At 35.1% G+C, this 12,774-nt stretch overlaps 2 protein-coding genes across 2 annotated transcripts; one reads left to right on the forward strand and one right to left on the reverse strand.

Moving 5' to 3' along the window:
• Positions 1-236: 236 nt before the first annotated feature.
• Positions 237-4,698, forward strand: LOC117334385. Its single transcript, XM_033893978.1, has 2 exons — positions 237-1,629; positions 2,613-4,698. The coding sequence occupies exons 1-2, from the start codon at positions 660-662 to the stop codon at positions 3,278-3,280; spliced, it is 1,638 nt and encodes a 545-aa protein (XP_033749869.1). The 5' UTR covers positions 237-659; the 3' UTR covers positions 3,281-4,698.
• Positions 4,699-5,271: 573 nt separating this feature from the next.
• LOC117334386 (universal stress protein YxiE-like) lies at positions 5,272-12,350 on the reverse strand. The gene is made up of 4 exons (XM_033893979.1): positions 12,003-12,350; positions 9,393-9,473; positions 6,654-6,766; positions 5,272-6,223 (listed from the first exon to the last, which is right to left on the reverse strand). The coding sequence occupies exons 1-4, from the start codon at positions 12,070-12,072 to the stop codon at positions 5,993-5,995; spliced, it is 495 nt and encodes a 164-aa protein (XP_033749870.1). The 5' UTR covers positions 12,073-12,350; the 3' UTR covers positions 5,272-5,992.
• Positions 12,351-12,774: the final 424 nt, after the last annotated feature.

Here is a 12,774-nt window from a genome sequence, read left to right on the forward strand (position 1 = left end):
AATCAATGTACAAAAAGTGTCCTTTTCAAAATAATTATTCAATTAAGCAATAATAATAATAACAATAATAATGTGTGAAATCTGATGATTCCCGATATGTTCTTCCACGAGCGGTGACCACGTTTTAATAATAGTAACAAGACTAACCATACACGGTACGTAAAGGTAAACTCTTACCTGAAAACTTATTTAGCACGCATGTCAAGTTACTGTGTACCTATCCTGTCATACTTTAAATAACAGACGACGGAAGTGTTCAGTGCACCCGTTTCACGCTAAACAAAGGTACATGTGTGGATTGTGTATACTGATATATTCTACACAAAGCACTATCAATCTTAAGACAAATTTGAAGGGAAATATTTGAGACCTACCGATTCCAGCTAATCTCATTTGTATCGTAAAGGTACCGGCTTTGAACGAAGTACACGGAAGATTGGGATGAAACAGGAAAATGGCGTCATTATAATACTGGTGTACGGTAGGTTGTTAAACATTTGTACTTCCTGGTTGTTATCAAGCAAATAAATCGTGGGATTTATCTGTACTATTTCCTGGTGTATATATATCTTTTGACATTCCTGACTGGTCAGCATAGCCTTTGGATTGCATTTGTTGAGTATATTATATATTGGTCTGTGTGGTAGAAGACCTGGCTAATGGAGAAATGTTCTCTTACAAGCGTTTTACGAACTCTGGTATACCCTACCACTATTCGGATTGTTAAGGGTGACCTCACGTCCGAGGAAGGTAAACATTTCCCGGACAAACGAAATAATGTCCTCACTTTATATGGACGAGGGCTTAGGATATATGTACCCCCTGCCTCCAATGCTGACCTGAGACTCAGATGTAAGGACTCGGATACTTCAGACCGAACGAGGCGGAAATCAGCTGATGATGGTGATGGGGACGAGTATACCAACACAGAAAACCTATTCACTAGCAACATATTTGTGTCCGATAAAGCAGACTTAAAAGATAACCATTTCGCAGGCAAGGTTTATAGAAATGTTGCAGACATTCTGAGTGATATGCCGGTATCTGTGAAAGCTAATAAGCTCCTCTTCGGATGCGGTGATGGTAATCATATTCGGATGATTTCTGAAGGTGAGGTGCTACAGATCGACCGTTATAAAGATGGAGCGCTTAAGAACATCCTGACCGGCTCTGTAAATGGTGAACGTGTTTCCATACAATTATCAAATGGGTCCGTCGATGTCACTGCCCTGCCCGATCCCAAAGCAGATAACACTGTGATAACTGCTGGTGAAGTAATCCACATGGATTTCTATCGACCAAAGGAAATGGTATTTGAGGATGAAGATATACATCAGACATATGAAATAGAGGTAGGGCTTAATGTGTTACCGCTAAACGAGAAACCGTTAATTTGTGTGTGTTGTTCGGATGGATACAGCAGCGATCGAATCGAGAATCTTGACAATGACATGCTGAGAATACAAAACGTTTGGTGCCTTAACGTTAGGGAGGACGAAATGAGTGGAGTTATTGTACAGGTCATCAATACAGATAAGGACTCGTCCTTCAAAGCTGTGTTTGGCAAACACGTGGGAAGAGATCCTGATGATTTCAGCTTATACAATCTGTACGGCAAACAATGGTCACGTGAGTATGCATGGTACGATCTAAGTAAGAACAGATTTGGTAAACATAAGTTGAAAATACTTTGCAAGTATCTATTTTCATGTGTTTACTATGGTTATGCACCCTTGAACACTCCCTGGTATCTACAATAACTTTACATAGAAGTGAAAACAACACGACGGCTTGTTTATGTATAAAATCCCGATATTATATGCTTAATTCAAATAATTGTTCAGATGATTACCAAATATTGCTTTTTCAATATGAATTTGTTGGTTACGCCTCCGATATACAACCTTGTTATATTCTTGTTATATAACTTAGTCATACTCCTACATGAAATCATATCATTTATTTAGGATTACTGCCCGGAAGTTAAATATAAGAATCATACTTGCTGTCCGAAGAGCATGATCATAAGAGGCGACTAAATGTAGGATATCGGCTTTTCTCTCATTTCTAAATACCTTTCTTCTTCTTAAACGAAAATTTCGGGTCTTGTCCCTGGCCGAGGCATACTAGAGTCTCTTAAATGTTTTTTTTTTTTTTTAACTCGTACTTAACACGTAGAATAATATGACAGGGTGAGGTGTCCTACTGGGTCTTTGGCATTATGTTTCAGTGAGGTAGCAAACAGGGAGGCTGTGATTTGTAGGGCTTTAAACAACACTTAACCAAACCAAACCTGTAATACCATTTCAATCTACGGTTTTTATCAGAAAAAAAAATAATAATACTCATTTAACAGAATTAGCCCCAGTGCGATGTAAAAAAAATACAACTCGTGTTGATAAGCGATTCGCCTCTTAACCATTGTACAGGTACAACCAGGGGACACATTCGCCATATGTAGATTACATAATTTCTATTAATTCTTCAAAATTGCATCAATTGTTATGTTAAAATCCAAAGAAAATTAAGAAATTAACATTGACATATTAGAAATATTATTACTCAAATAACTCCGACACGTAAAATCTTAATTTTAAAGTATTCTGTTTCAGCTGACCTTAAACCTACATCACGCCGAGATCCTGGGGTCCAAGGACCGCCCGCTGTACCTCGTAGGAATTTGCTTCCAATTTTACCACCTCGATCATTTGCAAGGGAAAGTTTAACCTTACAGCAGCTTCCCAGAGCACCACCTCCACCTATATGCATTGAAGCCCACATACAACCTCCTTCGCCCGAAGAGATCAAACGCCAACTGTCGTCGCCAACCTTCACACAAAGCACGTTCAAGGAAGACGATGCCTTCGATCAGGTCAAACCGCATCCACACAATCAACGATTAATGATGAATGAATCAAGAGACCACTGCAGGAACGTTGATGAATACAAAGCAGCACCAGTACCACCGGTTTCATCTTACACACCATTAACATCAGCTGTGCCGACGCTGAATTGTACAGACGATCCAAACTCAACTGATGAATTCAAAATGTTGAAGTTAGATACAATAACGATAGAAAATATGACAATATCGGAACTTGTAGAGATGTTCCGGTTTTACAAACTTGACCACATGGCTGATGTCTGCATGGAACACATGGTTGATGGTATGACGCTGTTAGAGCTAGATGAACATGACCTAAAAGAGAAACCATTTTACCTCAAGGGGTTAGCCTTAAAAAGGGTTCTGTTACTCAGGCAGGGACACCGACCGAAATAAAGCCATTGACAATATTTGGGAGTGCAAACTTCTGGTGTTCCGTTCATTAAAGGAAATTAAACACACTTGGACTGGTACCGCGACTTCCACAAAGAAAATGGAGCTGATCCGAAATCAGTTTAGCCTTACATACAATTTTTTTCAGAATTGATGGTCCTATGTGTCATTTACATACCAAGATGTTTAGACATTTTACATGTTACACCAAGTCTGACACACCGCGCTGCAAATAATACAACTTGCCAACTCCGGTGCCAGTGTAATGAACCGAAAGGAATCCCTTTCCTGAACTGACATCATAAAGCGGTCATTATGATTGTCCAATTAAAAAAACAATTAAAGTGAGTTGGGCGTTGCATCATTACAACAGACGATAGCGATCCTGGCAAATACCACAACTAGCAGTGACAGCCGGTGTAGGTTTACTTTAGCATTGTTGCGTAGCATTATGGTGTAAGGTCCAATTGCTATTTATTGTTTTATGCCTGTGTTTATTTGTCCTGAGACCTATGACCATTCCTTTTAAATCATGGCTTTCATAGTTTCTGCTTCACGCTCAGCATATAAGTGGTGAAACGACTTGTTTGTCCATTGTAATTTGACCAGATGGGCTGTTATGCTGGGTGTATTCTGTAATATACTTCAGTGAGGTAGCAATATGACGTCGATATCAGTTTAACACTGTCACGAGAAGACAAACACGAAGTTAACGCATGCACATAGAACAGAGGACTGTTGACATGACGTTAATCAACACAAAATCAATCTGAACGATTATATCCTGCTGTTTATATAAACCATCGTTCTTTATTGATTGTAAGGCTGTCTCAGATACATACATATGTCTACGATAAATATAATATAATTGCTATAATGTCTATAAGAATAACTCATGAGAAAGAAAGGTGTACACAGACCGACTTCCGGTCGCACTGTTGTTTAAGTATTGAAAAAAATACTTATCATTGATAAGGGCTTCTGTAGGTACAGCTCCCTTCATTGATTATTATGCAATCTGTTTAATGATGGAGTAACAAATAGGAAAATGATTCCTTGTAAGGGAAGACAACACTAGTTTCAATCAAACAAATTAACAAATGTGAGCCATGTACTGCAATGTATTACCATATTCAACCTTTGAACGGATGAAATAAAACAATTTTAAAAATGGATCCCTATGTTGAACAGTTTCAAAACATCATTCACATTTCAAACATCTGTTTTAATTATCTTATTAAATAACAATACATTCAAAACCAAAACGCGGGAGAGAGAACCCAAGTGTACAAGGACATATAATTGGTGTTAAGCTTGCTGTTAATGTTTAATCAAATGCTGCTGCTGGCGACATTGTTTGCATTATAGATACGAATGAAGTTCGACGTGTGTATTCAATCCCTTTATGAAAAAAATGTCAATATATCAGTTTTTATTCTATATGCTATTCTAAGTGTTTTGTTGGATTGTTCTGGATGATTGTTATCATGTAACAGACAAAATATGAAACTGAAATACATTTGCAATATAATCACGTTCACAGATATTGCTTCACAAAAGACACGCCGTTTGACGTTGGAGATCGATATAATATACACGTGTTTTCATCTGATTAATTTTAATTAGGGCCTTTAGCTGGTCAGTTTCAAAATACGCAATTGATGAAAGCTTGTTCTGTGAGGAAAGGTTTATATATTTCACAAATATACACCTTTAGTATCTTTATTTTCCCCTATATTGTGTTAAATGACAGAACAAAGAAAATAGTTTTCTGTAGAGTATACTTTTTTTACATGTATACATGTCATTGGGAACTGTAAGCTTTTGTGGATTTTTATGATTATACATTATATTTGAACAGTATCACTGTTACCTATTCACTTAACAAGTTGTTCATTTATTATTGACATATATTTGTGTATAATTATTTTAAGAAAGTAACTTTTAATATGATTGTTGTTGATTTTATTAAACAAGCAATAATAGACAACAACTTGTTTTTGTCCCAACAACTTTATTTAATAACATTTTTAACGAAAAAGACACCGTACAAAATATCTTTTACATTGCTTGCAAAACACCATACCATAACAAAGCAGCCATTTCGCCATACCATCTTAGCTAACAACCCACAGCATAATGGCAAATTACCCATATCAAGATACATGTAGCATTTAAAAATAAACTGTCGATAAATACCAAATAAGGAATGGTGATTTTGGTTAATCTATTTTCATATCATTATATCACATACGACGTGCCTAAAATATCATTTATTGCACCAATAATGTATGACGAGATGTTTACAGTTCACATATGTCGACCATTTATTCAGGGTTCCTAATAAGATTAAACAAAACAATGTCCTATAAAATATGACGTCACAAGTGGTCACTTTAAATAATGCTACACTTATGTAATTCTGTAAAAGTACATAATTTAGCGGTAATCTTTTATGCGCGTTCCATTCCAAAAACATTGCGCAAAATTATAGCAGCGCTAAATGCGTTTCAGAATACTGCTTTTGAAAATTGCAAATGGTGTAGGTCTGGTAATTAACATTTCGCTGATACATAATATTAGTTGTTACATCACCAGTAGTTTACAATTTGGTCAGGTATAAAGTCATGATTAAACACAGATATACAATATTTACAAAGTCATAGAATACCCCGAAAATGCACCACTTGCGTCAATAACCAAATATCAATTTTGTTAATGGTTTGTGTGTCCATGATGAGGATGGAAATGACTTTCGTGTTTACACACAACGACCGGTACGTGTGCGTGGTGAACGATGTAGTCACTGACACTGCCCAGAAATGTCCGTCGGATCTTCCCCTGCCCACGTGATCCAATAACAATCATTTTTGCACCAATATCGTTACACTTGTGTAACAACACGTGCGCGGGATCTCCATGGATTCTTGAGATAACGGCATTCAGCTAAAACATGAATAGCGTGATATAAAACCGGTATGATAACGTGAAAGGTCCTAGTCATGTTAACAAAATTAAGTATTTAGATTATATTCTATTTCATAATCTAAACCTCCATTGTTAGTTAATTTTCATGGTGTAACAAAACTATCTGATATCCTTAAGATGTTAATGTTTTTGAACTATGTCAAAGTGATATGAATTAAATCGTCGCGCAATAAAAGTTATTGGAATGTTTGGGACAATAAAAGTAAAAAAGATATACTAAGACAATTTTGTGGACAACTATGGTCTTCTGGCAAATTTTTAAGCATCTTTACAACTGAGCCTTTGAAAAGTGAATTTTTCTCATATTGGCACGGTCATTGGGAAACGAACCTTAGTTTTTAGACATTTTGTCACATGAGTGGAAAATTAGATTGTTCGGTATACTTACATGCCAGTCATGGAGTTTCTGTTTGATATGCTCCATAGTTTCATGGATTCGCTTTTCCTCTTCGTCTATGACGGACTGTAAAAGTCCAGGTTCGGCTGGAGCCATGGACATAGCTGATAAAAAAATCAGTGTTTGTAACAGTGCATATAGATATATAGATATATTTATACAAATTCAGATTGGGATGATTAATAGTTTTAATCGATGTATGAAACAAATTCGCTTCAATGTTGAACATGTACCTCTAAATGTATAACTTTTAAATATCTCATATGCTAATAGCAAGCACCAAATAAAATGATAAAAAGGGTTTTTTTATGATACAAATATTTAAGTGTTGGTATTCAACGTGTAGCTTAAAAAAACCATGGTTACTAGTATAGATACAAAAACGGTAAAACAAATTGACAGTAATTGTTGACATCTTTGAAAGAGTACTGCTGTTTTCTTATGTTTAATCAAACCAATATAAATTAAATATGGGAATCAGATTTTATGACATCTCATGATCCCCTCCCTGGAAATATATTACATTCCAAACAAGACAAAGCCAATTGAATGATTTTAGTTGTAGTTTTGTTATGAAGTTTTGCTATTTTCCTTGATATTAGAAAACATGCATATACTGATGTCATATTTAACATTAATATTTCTGTACGTAGGCTCTTACTATACTACTATTTTTACTCAACTACATGTACTGTATTTTATAATGACAAGTCTACAATAGTTCCAAAGGTTACAATCAATTCCCTGTTAAAACACAGTTGTGACACAATGTTCACAAACAGCTATATGAGGATCCGAAGCAGGGGATATGTTAAATATTCATACACATACACAGTACATATACCTAGGGATAAAAGATAATATCTGTAGTCAATGCCAAATATATATATATATATATATATAGGGTCTAGTAAGTAATAACGACGGTATAAACCAATATATATGTACTGGATCCTAACAAACAAATGTTGGAAGCGTATTACTAGAAATAGAAATATATGTCAAGTAGTAATAACGACAGTACAGACAAGTAAATTGTCGAACTTTTGAGGCAATCTGCCCCTTTATCAAGACACAGGTAAATTAAAAGTAACGGATTGGATAAACCGGATCACAATATAGGTAGCCTAGATTATGATGCGTATTACTTCGTGTGATAGATAGGGTCTATTAAGTAATAACGACGGTATAAACCAATATAGGTACTGGATCCTAACAAACAAATATTGGATCCCCTGGTTAGTATATCAGCTTTGCAAAATACAATGTTCGCCCAAGTATGGAAGTATAATGAATACATGACATTTGATTAGTAGCCAATGTCTAGGTAAAATAAACTGTAAAATGTACATTTTATATGTTCACAAATAAATAATATAATACTAATACTTTATTCTTGAGAAGAAATATGCTAAATAAATCTTCAACCCTCTTGATATGATCTTCATTTCATCGGGAATCTAGAGAACATCAAATTAAATTGAAAAGAATGGATCTGTATGTAAACCAATTTATGTATTAGCTTTTACACTGTTCGTTGACGTCGTAATGTATTTGGACATTGACGATTTGTTGTCACAATTGGAAATAGGAGCCTACAGCTAATTGAAGACCCGGTAGATAGTATCAGAACTTTGCTCATAACAAACTTTATGTAATGGACATACAACACCAAAACAGTGTAATGATATGACGATTAAACATAGTTATTTCCGCCTGGTCTTTCTTAAGTTTTTGTTTTTTAGGACTAACATTAGATTTATATAGTATATATACAGTGGAAAATTCCACTTGAAAACATCACGTACCAATTTTCAATGCCAAACGATATCTTTCTTGAGTTCTATTTTTAGAACTAGTGACTATGCCGTAGATGTTATTTAAAGCAGTACATCATCTTCTGGTTGATAACATAACTACACTTTGTAAGTCTGTTTTCATATTTAACCAACTGAATTAGACACTGAAGCATTCAGATCCGGATACACTGTTGTACCGGACTTACCACCTTCAGTCGTGTGACTACGGCGGGAACGTCTTGGGGAACGGCAAATACTCCCTAAGGCTGAGAGTAAGAAAACGTACTTGATTTACATTATAAGACACTTTTCTATCTCTTGTTAAAACTTCTAATAAATGAAGCACGAATATCTCGGTGCTTAATATTAAGCTTAATAGTAAGACATCCTCACTTTGTGTAATGACCAAATTTTACGAGAGACTTTAAATAGGCAGAACGGAAATAAGAAACTTTTTTTAAATATGTAGTTCTGAATAATAATTTAAGCATCCTTAATATTGTTAACGTTCATCGCATGGTTAGTCTTAAAACTCAATCTGTATGATGAGTAAAATGTTGTGTTTCAATAGCCTTTATTACAAATCAATATAAAAAAAAAAAATGATATACAAGCATATTACTATTTTTACACAAAAGTCTTTCAACACGTGGCTAGGGTTCTTATGTTTAGGATTGAATGAATCTAAGAAATCAAGCCAGCAATTTAATAATAGCCAATGGCTTGTGGGAACAATTTGGGTTAGAATAGACATGTTTTCTGTATTGTTTAAAATGTCATTCCGTCTCTGTATTGGTGTGCCATACCAAGTTGTGGGTAACATATTGTCTGGTTGTAGTCACCATAGTACAACATACTGTTTGAAGGTGACCCTATATATCAAACAGCTAGTATTATCAGACATAAACTTCTATATATCGTATTTACTCACACAAACTTTCCATCGCTTTGTAGTTACCGCAGTGGATGATATGAACCTCATTTTCCGGCCGATGGATTTTTTCCATATAGTCTGCAATAAAAAGAATACTTAGTGTGTAATATATGTCAGGTAAGGTAATGTGTGTATATATATGCCAGATAAAGTATTGTGTAAATATATAGATATACAGTATATATGCCAGGTAAAGTATTGTGTAAACATATGCGATGTAGGGTATGGTGTATATACCTATGCCAGGTGAGGTATGGTGTATATAAATGCCATGTGAGGTATAGTGTGTGTATATATATGACAGGTAAGGTATGGTGTATATATATGTGCCAGGTGAGGTATGGTGTATATATATATGACAGGTGAGGTATGGTGTGTGTATATATGACAGGTAAGGTATGGTGTGTGTATATATGACAGGTGAGGTATGGTGTATATATATATGACAGGTGAGGTATGGTGTGTATATATATGACAGGTAAGGTATGGTGTATATATATATGACAGGTGAGGTATAGTGTGTATATATATATATGCCAGGTGAGGTATGGTGTGTATTTATATGCCAGGTAAGGTATGGTGTATATATATATGCCAGGTAAGGTATGGTTTATATATATATGACAGGTAAGGTATGGTGTATAAATATATGCCAGGTGAGGTATGGTGTATAAATATATGCCAGGTGAGGTATGGTGTATATATATATGACAGGTGAGGTATGGTTTATATATATATGACAGGTAAGGTATGGTGTATAAATATATGCCAGGTGAGGTATGGTGTATATATATATGACAGGTGAGGTATGGTGTATATATATATGACAGGGGAGGTATGGTGTATACCGTATATCGGGTTTTTTTTAGCGAGTGTCTAATTTTCGCTATTTTCGCGACCAGACTGACAATTCGACAACGAGCCCCTGTTTGACGACAGTGACAATTTTATTACTTCCTATATATCAGGAATAGAGCTTATAATAATGTTGTGTCGAGTCGGTCGACTTCATTTTTTCTATTATTAAATTTTACTCTCACAACTTGCTTTGCTTTTTTTGTGGTGGTTTATGTAGATAAATGCTAGCGTTCGAAATCTCTCCTGGCTGAATGTAACTGGGGACCATTGTTTTGACCAGCAACACCTGGGGCTGTATCCCTACTCTGACCGAATCACTGTAAATTGTAGTATACAGTCTCATGAATACAATTTGGTTTACTAACGACATATAGGCAAATATATATGACAGGTGAGGTATGGTATATATATATATGACAGGTGAGGTATGGTATACATATATATGACAGGTGAGGTATGGTATATATATATATGCCAGGTAAGGTATGGTGTGTGTATATATAACAAGTGAGGTATGGTGTTTGTATATATGCCAGGTCAAGTGTCGTGTATATATATATGCCAGGGGAGGTATGGTGTATATATATATATATGCCAGGTGAGGTATGGTGCGATTCATTTTCACAGTATTACAGAATATACCAAACGATTCGGTGTTTATTTAAGCATTGAACGGCTTTCAGTTGGCATTCATATTGACTATGAATGCCAACTGAAAGCCGTTCAATGCTTATATTTACCATCTGCGATTTTTTATTTGTCGTGCGATTTTTTTCAAATTCAAATTTCAGTTGGCAGTTCATAAGCTGGTGAACTCGCAACTGAATTGGTAGGGTTATATAGTGGCAGTGCCATACAATGGTAAATATTTATAGATAAATGCAAGTATCTTTTCATATATTACAACATATACCTTATATTTTGTTGATTTTTCCTGTAGTTTTAATATAGTAAATGAAGGAGCATCAATAGAGTAGTAGTGCATTATGTCATAAATACCTGTATAAGTGCATACATGTACCCAGTGATCACTAACAACATGTGAGACTATAAAGAATAGTGATCAACGATTGATTAAATCATGTATGTACTCCCTCGTTACTTGTTCCATATGTTTAACAATACACAAGTTCTCGAGTGAATTGATTCCTTCTTCTATTTATGTTTTGTGTTTTGTTTCTATTTCTGTACAATTTCTGCAAAGATTGATTTTGCGTCTAACAATATTATTTCTTAAAGGCTTGTCTAAACTGAGAGCAATTTCTAAGTAATTGGCGAGACAGGAAATTTTACAACACTGATATGTGAGCAAAAACTGCATAAGTCGTATAAATGGCAGTAAATAAACTAAGGACTCTGTTACAATTAGTCTTACCCCATGGCAGATCCATTCAATTCAGCGTTAATTTTACATGAAATGCTGCACACAACTGGTATTTAAGATAAAAAAGCATGGAGATCGTAGCTAAAAGCACCCTGCTTCTAAATAAGAACCAGTAAGCAGTTGTTACAGTGATTTATGAATAGAGAACATTATCAAAGTCATAGATGTGGTGTACATATGCATTGCAACTTAATTGCAGACGGTTATCGACATTTTAATGTTAACTCATCCCTAAAGTATATACACATATGCGATATCTTTGTATTAAATCACATGATCAGTGATCAGGTACACGTAACGTTTTGTACCACAGGGGTGTTTATATATACGCATACTACATATCAAGGTGTATGACCAGTACTTACATTCTAGGGCGTAGTCGGAATGTTTACTCCCGTCCATGCATACAGCTACAGTGGTTTTCTTGTCCGCCATACTGACCTCCAGTCTGTCGTCTGTTTTCTTCAGTACTGATAGCACACGTACAAAGAATTGTACAAATATATTCGAAATATGTGTACCTGTTGGCGTTTATTTGGGCAATATCCACAGGTGAACGAGAGACGGTTTGATAGCCCAGGTTAAATGGTTTATATATGTATAGTGGACGGGCAGTCTGTGTACGTGGTCAGTCTTACAACGTTAACACCAACGGAATCATTGAGACACACACACACACCAGACGCCGATGTACAATATGTTATGTTCTACACATTTAACTTAACATTGCGCATGTAGGTCAAGGGTATGTCGTTAGTAGGACAATATGGCGATTCCACATTGTTGTTGTTCATTGGATAGGCAATGACGCAAGCCAAAATAAATCTTCATTCAAATGACTTTAATCTTGTGTAATGTATCCCCAATATTACGTAGATTTACTGTATTATGAACATGTGTAACCTTGCTTCTCTTCACTCGACCTAGAGGACGTTTTCACCTACTATCTGGCTTACTACGTATCAATATATCATATCTAAATATGTTATCTATCGATAGATTAGATAAGTACATTGTACGTAGATCGTTTATGCAGGTGAATGATTTACAATCTAATTTTAATGTTTTTAATATATATTTCAAATAAATGAAAACATACATTTTAATATATATCATATATATTATACTTAACCTTTA

This window comes from Pecten maximus, chromosome 9 (assembly GCF_902652985.1).
Source record: "Pecten maximus chromosome 9, xPecMax1.1, whole genome shotgun sequence".
NCBI classification, from domain to species: Eukaryota; Metazoa; Mollusca; class Bivalvia; order Pectinida; family Pectinidae; genus Pecten; species Pecten maximus.